At 40.3% G+C, this 25309-nt stretch overlaps 1 protein-coding gene across 2 annotated transcripts in view; it reads right to left on the reverse strand.

Annotated features, from left to right (window-relative positions):
- Positions 1-25309, reverse strand: part of MCCC1 (methylcrotonyl-CoA carboxylase subunit 1) — a 76019-nt gene that overhangs the window by 45250 nt on the left and 5460 nt on the right. For both annotated transcript variants that reach the window (XM_047787342.1, XM_047787333.1), the window contains exons 2-5: positions 20842-20888; positions 18037-18173; positions 13637-13732; positions 175-296 (exon numbers count right to left, since the gene is read on the reverse strand). In XM_047787342.1, the coding sequence (XP_047643298.1) occupies positions 175-296; positions 13637-13732; positions 18037-18173; positions 20842-20888 (402 nt within the window). The remainder of the gene's footprint in view (positions 1-174; positions 297-13636; positions 13733-18036; positions 18174-20841; positions 20889-25309) is intronic.

Here is a 25309-nt window from a genome sequence, read left to right on the forward strand (position 1 = left end):
TGATTAGAAACGCTAATGAGTTGAATTATTTTCTGTAACTCACTGTAGTTGCAAATAAATAACTTATGCCTATGATAACAAAAGGGGGTAATTAACATGCCTCTTGTAGGTAAAACAAACCATTTCAACTGACCTTCCGATGGCTATATTTAAAAGAGATAAAAAAACTCTTACCTCTTTATACCCATGTCTCTAATTGCTGATGAAGGAGGACCTATGAAAATAATTCCTTCTTGTTTACATATATCAGCAAATTCCATGCTTTCTGAAAGAAAACCGTATCCTGGATGGATAGCCTAGAAGGGAGAAATGAAAGGATAAACATTCAAGCGTTCCACAGGCAAAGTGATGCAGGTGACGGTGGCTCCCTCTGGGAAGGCCTCCCGACGCTGGTGACAAGTACACTATGGTCTCTATCAGAATGTTTCCAAAGGGAGGACTGAAGTTTCATACTAAAGTTCTGAAGCCTTGACCGGGACCAGGAAAATCTGAATTTCCTTTTATTGTGGTAATATATATATCAAGTTGACTATTTTAAACACTTTTAAGTGTACAGTTCGGTGGCATTAAGAACATTCAAAATGTTGTGCAACCATTACCATCATCCATGTCGAGAACATTACCTACTGAACATTGTTTCCCTGTTTCCTGATAACCTCTATCTTACTTTCCATCTCCATGCATCTGGCTATTCTTGGTACTTGATATGAGTGGAATCATACAATATTTGTTCATTTGTCTGTGGTTTATTTTATTTAGCATGATGTTTTCAATGTTGATCCATGTATCAGAATTTTATTCCTTGTTTATGTCTGAATAATAGGGCATTGCAGGTATATTCCACATCTGTTCATGCACTCAGCTCTTGTTTTTTGCTCTTCAGGGCTGCACCCATGGCATATGGAGGTTCCCGGGCTAGGGGTCAAATTGGAGCTATAGCTACCAGCCTACACCACAACCACAGCAAAGCAGGATCTGAGCTGCGTCTGCAACCTACACCACAGCTCACGGCAATGCCGGATCCTTAACCCAATGAGCAAGGCCAGGGATACAACCTGCATCCTCATGGATTCTAGTTGGGTTCCCCCGTCCCGTCAACTCTTGATGGACATGTGGATTATTTTTACTTCTTGGCTATGGTGAATAATGTTGCTACGAACATTGGCATACATGTGTGTGAGTTCCTGCTTTAAATTCTTTTAGGTAATGTCAAGGAATATTTGCAAAAAGGAGCAAAGGACTTCAGAGTGGTAAAGGGGGTGTTGTATGCTCTGCCTCCATATAAAGCTGGCCTAGGATTGAAACCATGGTACTCAAAAGCTGAAGAGAGCACCCTCGCATAATAGTAACACATTTGGCTTCAGGTCACTATCTCCCAATGTTATGCTTCCAGAAAAGAAGCTAAGAAGCAACAACAAGTCATATAGTATTAAAATCTATGTATACTTTGGTAAAAGAGGACCCCCTTCAGCTTTTAACCCAATTACCTGCAACTCATTTTTTTGTTTGTTTGTTTTGTTTTGTTTTGTTTTTGTCTTTTTGCTATTTCTTGGGCCGCTCCTGCGGTATATGGAGGTTCCCAGGCTAGGGGTCGAATCGGAGCTGTAGCCACCAGCCTACGCCAGAGCCACAGCAAAGTGGGATCCGAGCCACGTCTGCAACCTACACCACAGCTCACGGCAACGCCGGATCCTTAACCCACTGAGCAAGGGCAGGGACCGAACCCGCAACCTCATGGTTCCTAGTCGGATTCGTTAACCACTGCGCCATGACGGGAACTCCTGCAACTCAGTTTTAAGAATTTATTTATTTGGCTTTCTAGCCCATAGAAAAGGAAAATCATTAACTGAAGGACAGCAAGATTTCTAAGAGAAACATACTGAGAGTAAAAAGGGAGGAAATAGAGGAAAGCAAAAAGCAGAACAGGCTCAGATGGTTTAGTGAGGAATAAAGCAGCGCTCCAGCTTCAATAGTCCTTAGGGCAATTTTGTTCTTCTAAAATAATAATTAAGTATGTTTAATTATAACCCAGAGAATGTAAGAAGAAAAAATCTCCTTCAACCCTAGTTCCAAATAGTTAAGTTCAAAGAACGTTTTGAAATTAAAGGGTTAAGCATCAGATGTCTGGGAAACTCATGTAAATAGAAAAACCCACATTTTAGTGACAGCAAACAGCAAAATGCTAGATATTGAATAAGATGCTAGATAATCACATTTTGATATCAGTTTGGAGTTTTGTTTCTTTTAAATAAAAGTTCAATTCTAGTCATTTTATATGAAATGCCAAATATTATTTTTGTGAGGCAAAGTAAAACAGGTTTATATCCTAGTTCTCCATGGTTTGTTTTTCCTCCTTTGATCATTTTTCTCAGTTGAGGTACAGCTGGTTTACAATTTTTCAGGTGTACAGCAAAGTGATTCAGTTACAGACAAACACACAGACTTTTTTTCCCAGTTCTTTTCCACTATAGATTATTACAAGCTACTGACTATAATTCCCTGTGCTGTACAATAGGTTCTTTTTATCTATTTTATATATAGTAGTATTTATCTGTTAATCCTGAATTCCTAATTACCCCTCCTCACACCTTTCCGCTTTGGTAACCATAAGTTTGTTTTCTATGTCTGTGAGTCTATTTCTGTTTTATGAATAAGTTCATTTGTTTAGATTCCACATATAAGTGATATCATATGATATATTTAAATTGGAAAGGAAGAAGTAAAACTGTCACTGTGGTGAGATGACATGATACTATACACAGAAAATCCTCAAGACTCTATCAGAAAACTAGAGCTCATCAGTTCGTTAAAGCTGCAAGATACAAAATTAACACACAGAAATCTGTTGCATTTCTATACACTAGCAATAAAATATCAGAAAGAGAAATCAGGGAAACAATCCCATTTACCAACACATCAAAAAGAATAAAATACCTAGGAATAAACCTACCTATAGGAGGCAAGAGACCTATATCCTGAAAACTATAAGATGCTGAGAAAGAAAATGAAGATGACACAAATAGAAGGATAAACCATCTTCTTGGATTAGAAGAATTAATACCGTTAAAATGACCAGGAGTTCCTGCTGCAGGTGGAACCGGATCGATGGTGTCTTCAGAGAGCTGGGACAATCCACTATTGCCTCAGCTGTGGCTTAGGCAGCACTAGCAGTTTGGATCTGACCTCTGGCCCTGGATCTCCACATGCCACGGGGCAGCCAAAAATTAATGAATAAAATAAAATAAAATAAAATAACCATACTACCCAAGGCAATCTACATATTCAATGCAATCCCTATCAAATCACCAACGGCATTTTCCACAGAACTAGAACAAATAATTCTGAAATTTATATGGAAACACAAAAAACCCAGAACAGTCAAAACAATCCTGAGATAGAAGACTGGAGTGGAAGCAATCATGCTCCCTATCTTGAGACCATAGCTACCATCAATAAAACAAGATGGTACTGGCACAAAAACAGACACATAGATCAATGGAACAGGACAGAAAGCCCAGAAATAAACCCACACACTTATGGCCAATTAATATACGACAAAGGGGGCAAAAATATACAATGGAGAAAAGACAGTTTCTCCAATAAGTGATGGTGGGAAAACTGGACAGCTACATGTACAAGAATTGAAATTAGAACATTTCCTCACGCCATACACAAAAGTAAACACAAAACAAATTACACTTAAATGTAAAACCAGATACTATACAACTGTTAGAGGAGAACATAGGCAGAATATGCTCCAACATAAATCGCAGAAATATCTTTTTGCATCCACCTCCTAGAGTAATGAAAATGAAAAAAAAACAAAAACAAAAACAAATGGGACCTAATTAAACTTAAAAGCTTTTGCACAGCAAAGGAAACCATAAACAAAACAAAAATATAACCTACAGAATAGGAGAAAATATTTGCAAATGATGTGACTGACAAGGCATTAATTTCCAAAATATATAACAGCTTAATTAAAAAAAAACAAAAAAACAAAAAAAACAACCAAACCAAAAAAACGCTAAAACAAAAAATGGGCACTAGAGTTTTCTTGTGGCGCAATGGGTTAAGGATCTGGCATTGTCACTGCAGTGGCTTAGGCTGAAGAGGGTGTGGAGAAAAGGGGACCCTCCTATACTGTTGATGGAGTTTCCTTAAACACTAAAAATAGAGCTACCATATGATCCAGCAATCCCACTCCTGGGTATATACTTGGAGAAAACTGTAATTCAAAAACATACATGCACCGCAATGCTCATAGCAGCATTTTTTTTACAATAGCCAAGACATGGAAGCAACCTAAATGTCCATTGACCAATGAATGGATAAAGAAGATGTATACAGGAGTTTCCACTGTGGCTCAGTGGGTGAGGAACCCAACTAATTTCCATGAGGATGCAGGTTTGATTCTTGGCCTCACTTAGTGGGTTAAGGATCTGGCATTGCCATAAGCTGTGGTGTAGGTTGCAGATGTGGCCCAGATCCCGTGTTGCCGTGGCTGGGGCGTAGGGCGGCAGCTGCAGCTCCAATTCAACCGCTGACCTGAGAACTTCCATATGCCACAGGTGTGACCCTAAAATATAAAAATAAACAAAAAAGATGTATATACATACACATATACAATGGAATATTACTCAGTCATTAAACAAAAAAGAAATAATGTCATCTATAGCGGTATGGATGGACCTAGAGATTATCATACTAAGTGAAATAAGTTCAACAGAGAAAGAAAAATATCATACAAATCACTTATATCTGCAATCTAAAAAAATGATACAAATGAACCCCCTGGCTTTTTAACAGCTTCTTAAAGGTACAGTTTATAATATATAACACTCATTTATAGTTTCATGAATTTAGCAAATTTATATAACTGTGTAACTATTACTGTAATCCACTTTTAGAACACTTTCGCCACTTGAAAATGTTCCTGTGTGTCCATGTGCATTATCTGATTAATCCTTGCTCCCAGAACCAGGCAACTACTGACTGGCTGTCTCTATAACTTTCCCTTTTTTAGAAATCTCATTTAATGGAACCATAGAGTCCACAGTCTTTGCGTGTCTAGCTTCTTAAATGTAGCATAATTTTGTGTGGTTCAAAAAATGAGCTACTGATGCATACTACAACATGGATAAATATGCCACATTTTATTTATCTATTTGGATTTTTTTCTAGTTTGGGGCTATTATGAATAATGCTGTTATGAACATTCATGTACAAGTCTGTGTGGACGTATTGCTCATTTCTGTTGGGTCAATACCCAGGAGTGCAACTGTTGGGTCAAAATATGGTAAGCATATATTTACCTTTTTAAGAACTAGCCAGTTTTCTAAAGTGGCTATACTATTTTGCATTTCCACCAGCAATGTATGATGGTTCCAAGTTCCTCCAGATCCCCGCTAACACATGGTATCATCAGTATCTTTGATTTTAGCCATTCTAGTGGGTGCGCCAGTGGTACTACATTTTTAAAATACCTTTGTTGACATATAATTCATAACACGGTAAACTTAATCCACTGATTCTGGTATAGGTGCAGAATTGTGCAATCATCACCATAATCTAAGACATTGAGTTAAGATCTAATAATGTAAGTTTTCATTACTCCAAAAAGACACTGTGCCTACTTCAGTTATTCTCCATTCTCCACATAGCACCAGCCCTAGACAACCACTACTTTGTTTCTATAGATTTCTCTATTTTGGACATTCTACATAACTGGAACTATGTAATACATAGTCTTTGTGACTAGCTTCTTTCACTAAACGTGATATTTTCAAGGTCCATCAATTTTTTAGCATGTTAACAGTACCTCATTCCTTATTATTGCTGAGTAATATTCTATTTTAGGAATATACCACATTTTACTTATCTGTGCATCAATGGATGGACATCTGGATTATTTCCACTTTTTTGGCTACTATGAATAATGCTTTGATGAACATTCTTCTATAAGTTTTCGCATGGATATATGATCTCATTTCTTTTGGATATACTGAAGAAGGAGAGTTACTGGTTCATATTAATTCTATGTTTAACCTTGTGAGGAACTAACAAACTATTTTCCAAATGTACCAGATTACATATGAAGGTTTCAATTTTTCTGTGTTATTGTCAACACTTGTTATTATCAGTAACATATGAAGGGTTAGGGTTAGGGTTAGGGGTTAGGGTTAGTAACATACAAAGGTTTCAATTTTTCTGTGTTATTGTCAACACTTGTTATTATCTTTTTGATTATAGCAACTTGAGTGTAAAGTGGTATCTTGCTGTGATTTTAATTTGCATTTCCTTAATGGTTAATGATACTGAGCATCTTTTAATGGGCTCGTTGCCATTTGTGTATATTCTTTGCTTTCAATTCAAATCTCTTGCCCATGCTTTCCCATTATGTTGTTTGTCTTCTAATTAAGTTGTAGTTGTTATACATCCTGGATACCTGTCCTTTATCAAATATATGTTTTGCACATATTTTCTCCCAGTCCATCACTTGTCTTTTTATGTTCTTAATAGTTTCTTTCTTTCTTTTTTTTTTTTTTTCCTTTTTGGCCATGCCCATTATACGCAGATGTTCCCAGGCCAGGGATCAAACCCATGCCACAGCAGTGACAATGCTGGATCCTTAACCTGCTGAGCCACCAGGGAATTCTTTAATAGTTTCTTTTGAAGAGTAAAAGTATTAAATTTTGATGAAGTCTCTTTTATAATTTTTTTCTTTTACAGATATTATCTATAGTATCATACCTAAGAGACTTTTGCCTAAAATTTCTCAAAGGTTTTCTCCTCCTATGCTTTGCTCTAGAAGTTTCACAGGGTTAGCTCTTACATTTAGGTCAATGATATAGTTCAAGTTAAGGCATAAGGTGGGGATGTAGGAACTAGACTTTAGCTTTATCTTTTTGGATATTGATATTCAATTGTTCCAGTACCATTTGTTGAAAAGATTATCCTTCCCCCATTGAATTACTTGAGCATCTTTATTCACAAATTAGTTGACCAGAAGTTCCTGCTATGGTGCAATGGGATTGGCAGTATCTCTGCAGCACCAAGGATGTGGTTCAATCCCTGGCCAAGCACAGTGGGTTAAAGGATCAGGCATTTCTGCAGCTACAGTGCAGGTCACAACTGCAGCTTGGATCTGATCCCTGGTGTGGCAACTCCATATGCTGCAGGGCTGCCAAAAAAGAAAAGGAAAAAAAACTTCCTTGATCATATATGTGTGAGTTTATTTTGAGACTTTGTATTCTCTTCCACTGACATAAATATATATTCTTCTGATACCACACTGTCTTGGTTACTATAGCTTCATAATGAGCCTTGATATCTAAGAGTCTACGAACCTTATGGATTTATTAGTCTTTTCAAAATTGTTTCAACTATACACTAAGCCTTTTGGCTGTTTTAGTATCAGTCTGTCAATATCTTAAAAAAACAAACCCACTGGGCTTAAGTAGAGAAATACTCTTCCTTCACAACTAAGAAAAGCAACTATCTCCTTGCAAAAATAATGTTCGAATACACTATGGGAATGGCCTCAAGAAGTTTAATTTCTCTTAGGAAGAACACTTAAATATACCCAAACCATAATATCCTTGAGCATTTGAAAGGATTAAAAAGGAAAAACTAACAATACTACCACCAGTGGGCTAATTTGTTAAATCAGGCATGTATTTAGCTACCAACTCACTCTGGTAGGTCACAGAATTGTAACTCTGTTTAGATTTTTCATCACATAATACTAACATTCCTTTAAGAGTAAAGATAGAAAACTGGTATTTTCTAATCTTAAATCTCTGATAAGTTAATTTCTTCCATGTTTTCAGTTTGTACTATTCTGCTCTGTGCTTGCTCAAGCATATGCACAAATCCATAGCTAATGTTGTTGTTGGCTCTGCCTTTGAGCAGAAATGAGATGTGTCCTTTCCACGGTGGGGGAATAAGGCATATTCTTTCAATTCTTATCACCAAGAATTTCCTACCCACATCTGTGATACTTATGACATTACATAGTTTTGGTCAACCACACAGATTACTAGTATTTAATTAAATAACTTGGCACATTTATGATAATTAGTGACTCTAAAACATCTTTAATCAAGTTATTCACTGCTGGTGGCACACGGAAAGAAACTGGAGCATCTGTACAAAACATTCGTGCTCGCGAGCTAACCCAGATAACTGACAGGTATGACTGAGGCCTGGCAAAATTACTTTTTAACTTTTCACTAAAGAATAATATACATACAAAAACATGCACATTGTAAGGGTACAGCTTTTATAAACATCGTTTTCATAAACCGAATACACCTGTGTAGACAGTGTTCAGCTCAAGGAGTAAAGCACTGCTAGCAATTCACAGAGCATAAAGCTCTCTTCCAGGTAACTTTGGGACCCTCCCAGGGTACGAGCCAACAGTCTCTTTAAAATCAGCTGGCACTGACTACTACTACCTCTTACAGCCAGAGAAAGTTGGAAAAAACTGACAATCAAGAGAACTAGCCTAGTGAGCGAGCTTGCCATCACATTTTCTAGATTCTCTCAATACAGCATATCACCAGGCAAAGCACTGGAAATCTAGTTCCTATGTAAATTTTACTCTGGAGTCTATAAAAAAGCCTATGTCAAAATGGCCATATTAAGAATTCCACATTTTTGGCCTTTTAAGATCACTACACATGTTATTCAATGTCCTTTAATGATCAAGAGAGTTCCCTGTGTGGCTTAGTGGTTAACGAACCTGAATAGGATCCATGAAGATATGGGTTCAATTCCTGGCCTCGCTCAGTGGGTTAAGCATCTGGCATTGCCGTGAGCTCTGGTATAGGTCGCAGACGTGGCTCAGATCCCATGTTGCTGTGGTTGTGGTGTAGGCCGGCAGCTGTAGCTCCGATTCGACCCCAGGCTTGGGAACTTCCATATGCCGAGGGTGAGGCCCTAAAAAGAAAAAAACAAAAACAAAAACACAAGAAAACCAATACATTTCTTCTTCAAAGTCAAGGTGAAAGCAAAGTTTGCTTCCCTAATTGGCAAGTAGCCTTGTAAATTATAACCAAATTTCCCAATTTTCAAATTTGATAAATTTTACCAAATTTCCTTTTTGATCAGGGATGCCAGGGAGAACCAAAGTAGCTTTCTGACTTAATTCTAAGCCCTATCCCCCCGAAATAGTCCTACATTACTTTTTTTTTTCTTTTTGTGTGAAAATTATTTATTCTTTTCTCACTGTTTGTGTTTTTGTTTTGTTTTGTTTTTCTTAGAGCTGCACCTGCGGCATATGGAAATTCTCAGGCTGGGGTCAAATCAGAGCTGCAATTGCTGGCCTATACCACAGCCACAGCAACGTGGGATCCGAGCCTTGTCTTCAACCTACACCACAGCTCATGGTAACGGTGGATCCTTTAACCCATTAAGCAAGGCCAGGGATTGAACCTGCATCCTCATGGATACTAGTCTGGTTCATAACCCACTGAGCCACAACGTGAACTCCTTATTTTTGTGTTATTATAGCATTTAACATAATACTAATTCAGATAGACACATAGACTTAGCATATCAAATATTTTCTATAGGGTTATTATTTACATTGAAAACTGGTCTCAGTGAACTGTCACTAAAAAGGGAGAGGATTTTCACGTCTAAGGAGAAGACTGTTTAGAAGGGAAAGTAATGATAAAAATAAGGAAGCTGACTGGCTTATAAGAAGTTATTTTTAATCACTTGGAATTTCTGATTAAATAACACCTTCCTTTTTCCCAAAATGCAGGGCAATAGTTCTACTGTTCAGCCTGGTCTATTAAAGGGGTAATAAGGCTGGAAGTCAGAAGACTCTGGTTTAATCCTTTCTCTTTCAAGGATGAGACAGTTTTGCTTTCAAAGCACTTGGGGGTCTTGAAGAAAATGTTAATTATGCACAAAAATGTAAATTACAGTGGGCTTGGGATGAGGCCTAAGAGTCTACATTTCTACCAAACTCCCAAGTAATGCCATGAACCACACTTTGAATAGAGAGACCCAATGATTTTGGATTTCACATATCCTTGTGTTGGATTTTACATCTGTAAACTAGACATCTGTCATGTAAGCTCAAACACATGATAAATAAAGTGATATTTATGCTAAAGTGCCTGGATTTCTAACTAAATACATAGTCCATGCATTATTATCATCTCCTTACCCTCTGAATAAGTGCCTTTTACTAAACGTGATACTACAAGTTTTAGACATGAGCATCTTTTAAATGTTTGTCAGTATAAATTATACCTAAATTATTCATTCTAGAAACTCTAATTCTGAAGAAGAGAACACAGATGCAGAAACACATAAAGACAAAACAATTACATATATTTACCAATTCAAATTCACGCCCCCCTGCGTACCAGCTCATTTGGAAGCTGGGAAGTAGAGAAAAAAAGTCTGGATAGAGGTTCTTCTCTTATGTGGGGCTCGATGCAATTGAACAGGAGCCATGACATGCATTAAAATCACTGAACAAGATAATAGCTGATCAAGTATAAAAATGATTAGAACAGGGACTCAAATGCTGAAGGAAAAGGGAAAATTCCATGTGACTAGACGAGACCTGAAGGAAATTCTAAGAGGCAGGACCTCCAGTGCTGAAGGGCAAGCCCACAGCAACCGACTCCTAATTATTCTGCCTGCTCTCTGTTTTCATCCTCACCTTTGCCCCCCTTCCCACTAGCCTATTCCCCACCAGTGGTCACAGTGATCTCATTAAAAGGTAAATCAGGGAGCTCCTGCTGTGGCTCACCGGGTTAAGAACTCAGCACAGTGACCCTGAGGATGCAGGTTTGATCCCTGGTCTTGCTCAGTGGGTTAATGTTCCAGCGCTGCCTTGAGCTGGTGTAGGTCACAGATGCAGCTCAGATCTGGCGTTGCTGTGGCTGTGGTGTAGGCCGGCAGCTGTAGCTTTGATTCGACCCCTAGCCTGGGGACTTCCATATGTGGTCCATGCGACCATTGAAAAAAAAAAGGTAAATCAGATCATCTCACTACCCTGCATAGCTATTCAGAAAGAAATATGAAGTCCTTACAAAGGCCTATAATGTACTAAATGATCAGGTTTATCGTCTCCTACCATACTCTTCCTGTGTCAGCTCGTTTTTTCAGCTCCAAACCCAACCTTCTACATTAATCTTTGTCGGGGGTATGTGCAAATGGCCTTTCTGGCCTGTCAGGTTCCGTCAGCAGGGGTCACTGTAGGGAAACTGGAAGCATGGGAAGTTTCTGGTTCCTCAGTAGCACTCCCAGTCTTCAGTCTCTTGGAACTTCCAGAACCAGTCTCAATATGCCCCCTGCAACCAGGGAGGGCCCCTCCACAGGGAACTGAGCAAGAGCCGCAGAAAGTCTTTCCTCCAACCTCTTTCTCAGCTCAAGGGACGGTTGTCAAAATCTGCAGTTTTTATCATTAGGTAATTTCAAAATACTCCTTTTTTTTTTTTCCTCTTCCAGCACTCTAACACTTGACATTGGTGGAACTAATTCCTGAATTTAATTCCTTCTGTTGAAATATCTAATGGCATTTCGGTTCTGGATCCCAAATGACACAGTCTCTTACTGCCCTCACTTCATCCACACAAAGTACTTCTGTACCTTGAACACCAAGCTTATTTTCATTTCAGAGTCTTGGCAATCCCATTTGCTGATCCTTTTTCTCCAAGTTCTCCACATGGCTGGCTCCTTCTCAACAGGCATGTCTCTGTTCAACTGTCACCTCTTTAGGGAGGCCTCCACTGCTCACCCTATTTAAAAGCATCTTGGAGTTCCCATCTTGACTTAAGTGGTAACAAACCTGATAGTATCCATGAGGATGCAGGTTTGATTCCTGGCCTTGCTCAGTGGGTTAAGGATAAGGTGTTGTGGTGGGGTGCAGTGTAGGTCGCAGATGTGGCTCAGATATGGCATTGTTGCAGCTGTGGTGTAGGTCGCAGATGCTGCTCAGATCCCGCATTGCTGTGGCTGTGGTGTAGGCCAGCAGCTAAAGCTCTGATTCAACCCCTAGCCTGGGAACTTCCATATGCTGCAGGTGCAGCCCTAAAAACAAACAAACAAACAAAAAAACCACCATCTCCTAACCAATCTTTATTCTTTTATCCTGCTTCACTTTCTTCCCACTACTTATAACATTCTTAATTGTATTCTTTACTTATTTAAATATTTTCTTCCTCCTTTCCTCCTTTTCTTCCTTTCTCTCTTCCTCTTTCTCCGGCCGTGTCCATGCCATATGGAAGTTCCCAGGCCAGGGATCGAATCCGAGCCACAGCTGCAGCAATGCCAGATCCTTAACCCACTGTGCCACAGCAGGAATGCCATTAAATATTTATTTTCTGTCTCATCTACAAGACTGTGGCTTCATGGGGTATGAACTGTCTCAGACATTGCAGCATCCACGCTTAGAAGCTGGCACAAAGCAGGAGACCAATTAATGCTTGCTGAGCAAATAAATGTATGAATGATAAGAGACAGGGGAAAGAATATTTCGGGCACATGGAACAATATAAGTAAATGCTTATAAGAAATAAGCATGGTTTACAAAGATGGAGAAAAGTTCATTGTAGTAATAAAGCACTGGTGATGAGACATAAGTTTTGACAAATACTGGAAATTCTTAAATGCTAGGCTGAAGAGTGTGAATTTTATCCTGCAATCATTGAAGATTTACTCACTGGGGGATCAGATGAGGAAAAAAAAAAAAGAGAGCAGGGGGTAATAATGAAACAAATGTTTAAGAAATATTTGTTTAGTAGTATGGAGAACTCATTGGATGAGTAAGGGATTTAGAAGTAGGGAAAACAGCTGAGAATCAGAAATCCAGGTAAGAGATCATAGGTCTGGCTATATGATCAAAAAGAACAAGTTCTGGAGCCATTTAAGGAAAGATTCAACACAAGTTGGTTCCTATGTTATAAGGATGAAGGAGAGGTGTAATAACAAAAGTTTTGAGCCTGGGATATTGGGAAACCAGAAAGTGGGGCCCTAGAGAGAGGCTGGAAAGTCAAATGGGAAAAAGATTTTTTTCTGGATTCTATCTTTCCTTGTAATTGAGAACACTGCCTATTTCCTCAAAAGGATCTGATATTCCTTGGATCTGATTTTGAAGATGGAAGGGCTAAATTCGCTTTAATTAATTAATTTACCTATTTATTGTCTTTTTGCCTTTTCTAGGGCCACTTCTGCAGCATATGGAGGTTCCCAGGCAAGGGGTCTAATCAGAGCCATAGCCACCGGCCTACGCCAGAGCCACAGCAACTCGAGATCCAAGCCATGTCTGCGACCTACACCACAGCTTACAGCAATGCCGGATCCTTAACCCATTGAGCAAGGCCAGGAATCGAACCCGCAAATGGTTCCTAGTCGGATTCGTTAACCACTGAGCCATGACGGGAACACCTAAATTTGCTTTAATTTAAATTTGTAATTTAGACCCTCTTCCTTCCCCAGGATTCGGCTGAGGGTTGAGAATAGACATGCCTAGTTTACAAAAATAACCCCTCTATCAAATGTAAAAATCTTGGGAATAGCTAAAAACAGAGAACAAGTACTGAGAGTAACAAGCAATTTTCTGTAAACTGTACCTAGCAACTCCTTTTGCAATGTAAACCTCTCTTACCTGCACAGCGGAGATCTTGGCCACTTGAATGATTTTCTCCATAGAAAGGTAGCTCTGCTGTGAGGGAGCGGGGCCGATGAAATACGCCTCATCTGCCTGTTGAAGGAACATGATGTGCTTAAAAGATCACACAGCCAGTACACACTAGCATACCACATAGAATTGCTGCTAGGTCATCTCATTATTAAAAATAAAAATGCTAGCTCTTGAGAACAGTGCAAGAATTGAGAAACAGGAGTTCCCGTCGTGGCACAGTGGTTAACAAATCCGACTAGGAACCATGAGGTAGCGGGTTCGATCCCTGGCTTTGCTCAGCGGATTAACGATCTGGCGTTGCCATGAGCTGTGGTGTAGGTTGCAGACGCAGCTCGGATCTGATGTGGCTCTGGCGTAGGCCAGTGGCTACAGCTCCAATTCGACCCCTAGCCTGGGAACCTCCATATGCCGCGGAAGCGGCCCAAGAAATGGCAAAAAGACAAAAAAAAAAAAAAAGAATTGAGAAACAGAAGCACCAGCTCATGTCTATTTTATAAAAATGAGCCATCTGGAATCTTCTGCATAAGGAGGATGAAAACTTGATTTTTATGTATAAAACACACACGTAAGGGGAAACTAAAGTGCCTTTGGATAGAAAGCCACAGCCATTCATCATGGTATTATGATTTGTAACAACAATAACCTTACATGTATATAACGCCAAAAATTGTTGTACAATTTGACAACAGACACAGCATATATCTATACAACAGATGCATACAGCAAGAAATAAAATTACAAAGTATACTGAAGTTTATAGAATTATTAGAGTATAAGAGTCCTTCTATACATTTGTGAACTATTTTATACTGTCCCTTAAAACTTTCACACAATCATAGCATCCCTTGAAACAGACCAGATACAAAACATCATTTACTCAAAGACTTAGTAAATGCCACCATGCACCCACGCTTTGAGGTGGGAGCTGCCTGTACATCAGTAAATAAGACAAACGTCTGTTTAGAGGAAGAGACAAACACCAAACACGCATTCACACACTTAATGACAGCTGTGATAAAGGCCAAGAAGGGAAAACAGAGGATAAAATGCAGTAAGAAGAAAAGGATCAGGGCTGAGGCTGGTCAGGCAAAGGCTGGGAGGGAAGGTCAGGGGGCTTCTCTGGAAGATGAGGACTTGGCCAGGCCAGTGGGTGGAGAGGGTGGGGCTAGAAATAGGAGTAAAGATGGGAGCAAGCCTCCCAAGCAGAGAAAACAACGCATAGGAAGGCCCTGGCATGGGAGGAAACCTGGCCTATTTGAGGGACTGAAGGAAGCTTGCGTGGCTGGAGCATAGTGAGCAAGGGGCAGGGCCCAGAGATGTGGCCGGATGACACAGGGAGACAGATTTCAGAGGGCCTTGTGGGAGGCTAAAGCTTTGTATTTTCTCCCAAGGGGACACATAATGAGACTTTTATAAGGTTGTTTTTTTTTAAATTTTTAATTCCATAAAACACAAATCTATCCTCACTCTGAGAATGTGAAAAATAACACAAAAGCAAGGAAGCCCTTTGGCACCACCTTCCCGCTCTCCCATTCCAAACCCCTTCCAGATATAACCTCTATGATCATTTGGCACCTAACTTTCCACATCCATGTTCCTATTTATCTGTATATATTTACATAAGCACATAACAGCTTTAGGTTTTGTTTTTACAAGAAATAAGATCAAACTCAAGTCATCTTCTGCAACTGCTTTTTTCATTATCCGTGTGTCCTGAGAGCTCTTTCCTTGCTAGTACACACATGAGTACCTCATTTTTTATAACAAATGCATAATGTCCCAGAGTATGAGGTACTATAGTTCATTTAATCAGGTACCCCTTAACAGACATTTAAGTCATAATGGCAAGTGCCTCTAGGTGCACATATGTGTGAGTACGTCTCTCGACAGAAATCTAGAGGAGTGTTTGCCGGGTTGGGTAAAAGATATGACATTTTATTTTATTTTATTTTTTAGTCTTTTTGCCATTTCTTGGGCCGCTCCTGTGGCATATGGAGGGTCCCAGGCTAGGGGTCTAATCGGAACTGTAGCCACCGGCCTACGCCAGAGCCACAGCAACGCGGGATCCGAGCCGCGTCTGCAACCCACACCACAGCTCACGGCAACACTGGATCATTAACCCACTGAGCAAAGTCAGGGATCGAACCCGCAACCTCATGGTTCCCAGTCGGATTCGTTAACCACTGTGCCACGATGGGAACTCTAGATATGACATTTTAATCGCTCCTGGTTAATCATCTCTTGAAATGGTGTCGCCAACACACATTTCCATCAACATAGCAGTTTCTAGCCACATTAACCAACGCTGAGTACTCTCCATCTCTTAAATCGTCTGGTAGATGATAAAAAGGTTTAAAGCGTTTAAAACATGGGAGTAACATGGAAAAAAAATTCTGACTTTAGGCTCTCAGTCTGGCTCAAGTGTAGAGAACATCATGGCAGGAGGTCAAGAGCAGAAGCAGGGAGCTCACATAGCAGGCTGGGGCACGTGACCAGAAGAAGATGCTATGAGGAGGTGGTAGAGGGCAGAAAGAAGTGGAAAGAAATGCTTGGGAAGCAGAACTAATAGCACTTGGAGTCTGTCCAGATGGAGGAGGGGGAGAGATGTAGGGTGAGGAGGAAGAGGGGAGATGGTCAGACTCCCAGATCTCTGGCATTATTATTTTTTATCAGCAACGGTGTTGCCAGTGACTGGGTTAGGGAAGTCTGCAAGAAAAGCAGGTCAGTACAGATGAAAGGTGATGAGTTCAATTCTGGACACTGGTTTGGTACCTGTGACACTCTCCAGTGGAGACGCTGAGCGGGAGGTTGGACAGACATGTATCACCTTCAAAAGAATGTCTGGGCCAGAGACAGACATTTGGAAGTTTTCAGCAGAGCCATAGGAGTAGATATGATCTGGAGTGAGAGTATACAGGAGAAAAGAATGCAAGATTCTACAAGGTGAGAGGAGGAGGACACCACAGCACAGGAAGACAAGTGGCCTTGGATGGGAAGAGAACAGACGGGTACGGTGAGCAGATTCTGCGACAAGAGGCTCAGTGCTACGTCCTCTGTGAATCGAGATCATCTGTTGAGAAGAGGTGGCAGAGGGAGAGTCATAGCTTGGAATGGAGCAAACAGCTTTGAGATAGTCACAGCACAGACTTTGCGAGAAAAGTGGCAAGTCACGTGGGCTGGCTGTGTGGGACAGTGGCACTTGTCACCAGGAATTTATGTCCACGCTTGGAGTCTTGCTGTAGCCAGAAGGAAGGCCAATAGCTGAATTCATCCATGGCTGGGTTCTATCTGGTGGGTGATAGCTAATAACAACTGATGATAACTACAAACTTCAGGAAAGTAGGATCCTTTCAGTTATAATTTTACAGTTAAATCAAGGGTCTGAAACTTTAAGTGACTTATCCAAGATCCCCTGGCTAGTAAGTGGCAGCTGCTAAGCCTGACCTTGATCCTTTTCCTGGTACATTATGGATCTGGATGTGCACCACTCAAAGTATGATCTGTGGGTCAGCCACATTCTTTATACTGTTTTAACCAGTCCTGGATGAAAAAGGACCTTGCCTCAAGGTCAGCCACACCACTAAGCATGCTGTTTAGCTCCACTGGTGTTATGTTTGGAAAAGGTTCCCAAGATAAATTTTTTTTTTTGGTCTTTTGTCTTTTTTTTGTTGTTGTTGTTGTTGTTGTTGCTATTTCTTGGGCCGCTCCCGCGGCATATGGAGGTTCCCAGGCTAGGGGTTGAATCGGAGCTGTAGCCACCGGCCTACGCCAGAGCCACAGCAACGCAGGATCCGAGCCGCATCTGCGACCTACACCACAGCTCACGGCAACGCCGGATCGTTAACCCACTGAGCAAGGGCAGGGACTGAACCCGCAACCTCATGGTTCCTAGTCGGATTCGTTAACCACTGCGCCACGACGGGAACTCCCCAAGATAAATTATTAATGAGCAGTTTGAACTTACCTATTTAGACATTGTTTTTTATTTTTATTTTTTAATTTTTTTTTGTCTTTTTCTAGGGCTGCACCCTCAGCATATGGAGGTTCCCAGAGTAAGGGCTGAATTGGAGCTGTAGCCGCTGGCCTACACCACAGCCACAGCAACACAGGATCTGAGCAGCATCTGTGACCTACACCACAGCCCCTGGCAATGCTGGATCCTTTAACACACTGAGCAAGATCAGGGGTGGAACCTGCTTCCTCATGGACACTAGCTGGACTCTTAACACACTGAGCCACAACAGGAATTCCAATTTAGACACTGTTAACACTAGCAAATATATACTGTCAACAAGAAAATAAAACATTATCACAATGAACAAGTATGATCACTTACAAAATTTGACTTCCGGTTCTTAACTTACCATGTCTACATGCATAGAATTCCTATCGGCCTCACTATAAACAGCCACAGACTGTACACCCATTTTTCTGGCTGTTCGTATCACCCTGCAAGCAATTTCTCCTCTGTTTGCAATGAGGATCTTGGTAATGTTTCGTCCTGTTTAAAACACCATAAAAAACATGCACAAATGTTACTGGGGAATTATGGAATAAGAACTTGAAATATAGTTGTCGCTCGATATCCATAGGGGATTGGCTCCAGGACCCCCGCAGACACCAAAATCCACAGATACTTAAGCTCCCTTATATAAAATGGTAGAGTATTTGCATATACCCCACCCACACCCTCCTATTTACTTTAAATCATCTCTAGATTACTTATAATACCTAATACAATGTAAACACTGTATAAATAGCTGTAAGTACAAGGTAAATGCTATGTAAATAGTTGCCAGTGCACAGCAAATTCAAATTTTACTTTTGGAAACTTCCTGGAATTTTTGAATATTTTGATACCTGGCTGGCTGAATCCACAGATGTGGAACATGTGGATACTGGAGGGCCCACTGTAAACATCCCAATGACATTAACCAGCTGATAAGCATTTGCTGTGGTAAAGTCAGCATAATGAAGCCTCAAATAGCCATTGTAGCTAATATTTCTGCATTTCTTGTCAACGTCCAATATTTGTGGGTGTTGCTACTTGTGTAAAAGGTAAAGTTGGACATTTGCAGAGAAAGGGCCGCTTTAACTTACAGTGTCTCTTCCTCTCATTGTAGGTTGTCTCTCCGAGTAAACCAAGCTATCTTCTTTGCCTTTCCATTTTGGCCCTGATTTAGAATCAATGCCAGTGCGATCAATTTAGGGCGAGCTGGTAATAAGCCTTTAGAAGTCATGAAGGTCAAGATACTCTTATAAACATAAATGTGTGTGTGTGTGTGTGTGTGTGTGTCTGTCTGTCTGTCTGTCTTTTTTAGGGTCACACCTTTGGCATGTGGCGGTTCCCAGGCTAGGGGCTGAATGAGAGTTGTAGCTGCCAGCCCACACCACAGCCACAGCAATGCCAGATCTGAGCTGCATCTGCGACCTACACCACAGCTCATGGCAACACCAGATCCTTAACCCACTGAGCCAGGCCAGGGATCAAACCCACATCCTCATGGATACCAGTCAGGTTTGTAACCTGCTGAGCCACAATGGGACCTCCTAACATAAATTTTTAAATTACTTAGCTTTTCCTTTAAAATAAATTTGAAAGATGCTTTGTTATGTCAAAGATAAAATTATAATAGCTAAAAAAACCCATTAATTAGTAATAATAACTAAATTTTCATAAGTATCCTCTATGTCCCAGGTCCTCTGCTAATCATTCAACCTGGGCTTAAATGCTCACAATAATCCTATGGAGTAGATGCTACTATTATTATCTCAATTCTAAAAATGAAATGAAGACTGGAAGAAACACTACTTTCCTGAGATCATACAGCTAAAAGAGATGGTAGCTCTGGGATTTGAACCTAGGTTATCTTCACTCCACAATGTGAGCTCTTCATCACTCTGCTCCACTGCCTCTAACCTCCTGTACAATGTAAAATTAATATTGTACCAGTTCACTGGCATCAGTGTCATGTGACAAGCTATTGTATTAATAAATAAGACACACTTCCATCATCACACATGAAATGTTTCTGACAGTTTATAATACTTATTTTTCTCAGAAAAGAAAGTTTTATATCATTTATTTATTGATTTTGGCCAAGCCTCCAGCAGGTGAAAATTCCCAGGCCAGGGACTGAACCTATGCCTCTGCAGCAACCTGAGGCACTGAAGTTGGATTCTTTTTTTTTTTTTTCGTCCTTTTGCCTTTTCTAGGGCCGCTCCCACAGCATATGGAGGTTCCCAGGCTAGGGGTCTAATCAGAGCTGTAGCCGCCAGCCTACGCCAGAGCCACAGCAATGCCAGATCTGAGCTGGGTCTGCAACCTACACCACAGCTCACGGCAATGCCAGATCCTCAACCCACTGAGCAAGGCCAGGGATCGAACCCGCAACCTCATGGTTCCTAGTCGGATTCGTTAACCACTGAGTCATGACAGGAACTCCTCAAGCTGGATTCTTAACCCACTCTGGCACAGCAGGAACTCTGAACCCAAATTTGTATGTAATTTAAAACAATGTTTTTCTGATAGGGATATACAGAGTTGTGAGGGGGCTGCTAGGAGGAAGTATGCATGTGTGTGTTGGGGAGGGCTACATTCAATCAACCGGAAGTTATACTTTTATATGCTTATAGTTGGGAACTCCATATAAAATTTTATTTGGGAAAAAACATCTTCCTACTTGAAATAACTGTTTTAAAGCATTGATTTAGATCATCATAATTATGCTTGTCTAATTCAATACACTAAGAGGGTCAAACAAATAACAACATAAACATAAAATGTCCTCAACTATTTCCTTATATATTTTAGACTCAAAAGCAAGAGAGATTTAACCTTATAGAGGTGAGGGGAGTTCCCGTCGTGGTGCAGTGGAAATGAATCTGACTAGGAACCATGAGGTTGCAGGTTTGATCCCTGGTCTTGCTCAGTGGGTTAAGGTTCCGGCGTTGTCGTGGTGTAGGGTCACAGACATGGCCTGGATCTGGCATTTCTGTGTCTGTGGCATAAGCCCACAGCTGTAGCTCCTATTAGACCCCTAGCATATGGGAACCTCCACATGCTGCAGGTACAGCCCTAAAAAGCAATAATTAATTACTTAATTAATTAATTAAACATTTCCCTTTCACAATCTGATACCAAGCCAAACAGAACAGACTATCAGTACCTGTAGTTGTTCCATACTTCATGGTTCTTTGCTTCCAAGCCCATCCCCTATAAAATAAATTCAAATGAAATTATAATTAAACAGGATATGTACGATCTGTCATTGTTCCTTCACAAGAATCTCAATTCACTTATTTATTTCAGCCACACTCCCAGCATATGGAAGTTCTCAGGCCAGGAACTGAATGGAGCTACAGCTGTAGCAACACCTGATCCTTTATCCCACTATGCCGGGCTGGGGACCCAACCTCACCTCCACAGCAACCCAAGCTGCTGCAGTCACAAGAATCTCAATTTTTACAAACTTGAAGCCAAGTCCAGATATGACCTTAGTTAAATCCTAAGCCTACAAAGTGATTCAATAAGATTTTCTTTGTGGGAAGAAAACTAATCTAGAAATCAGAAGTTGCAGTTCTGGCTGTTCTCCCTGGCACTTTGTGTCCTTGAACAAATCACCTGACCTGCTCACTCCTGAGGCTGGCAAATGACCATGGGGTCAATGGGAAAGTCAAGACACTTCAAGATCATCCAATTTGGCTTTTTCAAACTTTTCTGATTAGAATCCAAGGTAAAAACTATGTTTGACTTCACAACCCAGTAAATCAGTGAATACAAGAAGTTTCACAAAAGAAAGATTTTCCCTATTTCCCTATTGAAATAGCTTCTGGTTGCTTTTTTTTTTTTTTTCAAGATTTTTTTTAACAATTCTTTTTTAGGAGTTCCCATCATGGCGCAGTGGTTAACGAATCTGACTAGGAACCATGAGGTTGCGGGTCGATCACTGGACTTGCTCAGTGGGTCTGGCATTGCTGTGAGCTGTGGTATAGGTTGCAGATGCAGCTGGGATCCCACATTGCTGTGGCTCTGGCGTAGGCCGGTGGCTATAGCTCCTATTCAACCCCTAGCCTGGGAACCTCCATATGCCGCGGGAGCAGCCCTAGAAAAGGCAAAAAGACAAACCCCCCCCCAAAAAAAATTCTTTTTTAAAATGATTTTTATTTCTTCCATTATAGTTGATTTACAGTGTTCTGTCAATGTATGACCCAGTCATACACATATATATACACATTCTTTTTCTCTCACATTATCCTCCATCATGCTCCATCACAAGTGATTTGATATAGTTCCCAGTGCTATACAATAGGATCTCATTGCTTATCCACTCCAAAGGCAATAGTTTGCATCTATTAACCTCAGATTTCCAGCCCACCCCACTCCCTCCCTCTCCCCCTAAATAGCTTTTGTTCTATTCCATTTTATTAAATGCTGAAAAATACTGATCTAATTCACCTCTCTGATAATACAGATTTGAACAATTATCCCCAGAGAGATAAAGGAAAGGGGCTGAGCAAGGGCAGCAGAAAGACTGCTGGGTGCAGGGCTGGAACAGCCCCCACTGACCAGCTGCTGGAGACCCAAGGTAAGTCACTTTACATCATTGTTTCTCAATCTTTTTTTTTTTCACTATGGTCCCCTAATGTGAAAACATAAATACTAAGGAATAAGATTTCATAGGAGAGGTTGAGCTTTGGGGGGCCACCAACTGTGGTAACTAACATCAGATTTTTTTCCCTCTCTCAAGAACCAATTTTTACTTCACAACTCGGGCTTCAGGGTCCTCACACAAGAAAGGAGATTTTAAAGCTGCTTTTAAAACTGAAACTATTTCCCTATTGAAATAGCTTCTGGTTGCTTTTTAAGAGGGGGAGCTCCCGCTGCAGCTCAGTGGAAATGAATCCGACTAGTATTCATGAGGACACAGGTTGGGTCCCTGACCTCACTCAGTGGGTTAAGGATCTGGTGCTGCTATGAGCCGTGGTGTAGGTTACAGACATGGCTCTGAGCCCACGTTGCCATGGCAGTGGTGCAGGCTGGAAGCTACAGCTCAGATTCAACCAGCCAGACTGGGAACCTCCATATGCTGTCGGTGCAGCCCTAAAAAGACCAAAAAACAAAAAAACAGCATACAGTTTTACTCTGAGCCCTTGGATAAATAAGAAATGGACTTGTGGGAGATGGGATTAAGATGGCAGAATAGAAAGACTGGAGCTTGATATGAGTCTCATATACATATAGACTCATATCAAAACTTCAGAATAACTGCAAACCAAAAATCTACAATTAATACACAAAGAAAAATCAACTCAAATACAACACTAAAGATAGTCATCAAACAGGAAGAGGAGAGAACAAGAAAAGAAGAGAAAAAAAAAGAGCAACAAAACCAAATCCAAAGCAATTAATAAAATGGCAATAAGAATATACCTATCAATAATTACCTTAAATGTTAATGGACTAAACGCCCAACCAAAAGACACAGACTGGCTGAATGGATACAAAAACAAGACCCATATATATGCTGTCTTCAAGAGACCCACTTCACTTCTATGGACACATATAAATTGAAAGTGAGAGGATGGAAGAAAAAATTTTATGCAAACGGGGATCAAAAGAAAGCTGGAGTAGCAATACTCACATCAGACAAAATAGACTTTAAAATGAAGAATATTTTAAGGGACAAAGAAGGTCACTACATAATGATCAAAGGATCACTCCAAGAAGAAGATATAACAATTTTAAATATCTACACAGCCAACATAGGTTCACCACAATATATAAGGCAACTGCTAACAACTTTAAAAGGACAAATCGACAATATTACAATCATAGTGGGGGACTTTAACACCCCACTTACAGCAATGGACAGATCATCCAGACAGAAAATGAATACAGAAACACAGGCCCTGAATGAAGCATTAAACCAGAAGGACTTACTAGATATTTATAGGACATTCCACCCAAAAGCAACGGAATACACATTCTTCTCAAGTGCACATGGAACATTCTCTAAGATTGATCACATCCTGGGCTACAAATCCAACCTCGGTAACTTTAATAAAATTGAAGTCATATCAAGCATCTTTTCCGACCACAGCAAGGCTATATGACTGGAAATCAATAACAAGAAAAAAAATGCAAAAAACACAAACATGTGGAGACTCAACAACATGCTACTAAACAGCCAATGGATCACTGAAGAAATCAAAGAGGAAATTAAAAATACCTAGAAGCGGGAGTTCCCGTCGTGGCGCAGTGGTTAACGAATCCAACTAGGAACCATGAGGTTGCGGGTTCAGTCCCTGCCCTTGCTCAGTGGGTTAACGATCCGGCGTTGCCGTGAGCTGTGGTGTAGGTTGCAGACGCGGCTCGGATCCCGAGTTGCTGTGGCTCTGGCGTAGGCCGGTGGCTACAGCTCCGATTCGACCCCTAGCCTGGGAACCTCCATATGCCGCGGGAGCGGCCCAAGAAATAGCAACAACAACAACAACAAAAGACAAAAAAAAAAAATACCTAGAAGCTAATGACAACAAAGATAGGACACTCCAAAACCTATGGGATGCAGCAAAAGCCATTCTAAGAGGAAAGTTTATAGCAATACAAGTCCACCTCAGGAAATAAGAAAAAGCTCAACTAAACAAGCTAACTTTACATCTAAAGCAGCTTGAGAGAGAAGAACAGACAAGACCTAAAGATAGTAGAAGGAAAGAAATCATAAAGATCAGAGCAGAAATCAATGAAATAGAAACAAAGAAAACCACAGAAAAGATCAATGAAAAGAAAAGCTGGTTCTTTGAAAAGATCAACAAAATTGATAAACCCTTAGCCAGTCTTATCAAAGAAAAAAGAGAGAGGACTCAAATCAATAAAATTAGAAATGAAAAAGGAGAAGTAACAATGGACATCACAGAAATACAAAGGATTATAAAAGACTACTATATGCAACTATACGCCAATAAAATGGAAAACCTAGAAGAAATGGACAAATTCTTAGAAAAGTACAATCTTCCAAGACTAAACCAAGATGAAAGAGAAAAGATGAACAGACCAATCACAAGAAGTGAAATTAAAACTGTGATTAAAAAACTTCCAACAAACAAAAGTCCAGGACCAGATGGCTTCACAGGAGAATTCCAACAAACATTTAGAGAAGAGCTAACACCTCTCCTTCTGAAAATATTTCAAAAAATTGCAGAGGAAGGGATACTCCCAAACACAGTCTATGAGGCCAACATCACTCTGATACCAAAACCAGACAAAGGTACCACAAAAAAAGAAAACTACAGGTCAATTTCACTGATGAGCATCCATACAAAAATCCTCAACAAAATACTAGCAAACCGCATCCAACAATACATTAAAAGGATGTACATCATGATCAAGTGTGATTTATCCCAGGGATGCAAGGGTTCTTCAATATCCACAAATCCATCAGTGTGATACACCACATTAACAAAATGAAGAATAAAAACCATACCATCCTCTCAGTAGATGCAGAAAAAGCCTTTGACAAAATCCAACACCCATTTCTGATAAAAACCCTTCAGAAAGTGGGCATAGAGGAAACCTACCTCAGCATAATAATGGCCATATATGACAAACCCTCAGCGAACATCATTCTCAATGGTGAA

This window comes from Phacochoerus africanus, chromosome 1 (genome assembly GCF_016906955.1).
Source record: "Phacochoerus africanus isolate WHEZ1 chromosome 1, ROS_Pafr_v1, whole genome shotgun sequence".
NCBI lineage: Eukaryota > Metazoa > Chordata > Mammalia > Artiodactyla > Suidae > Phacochoerus > Phacochoerus africanus.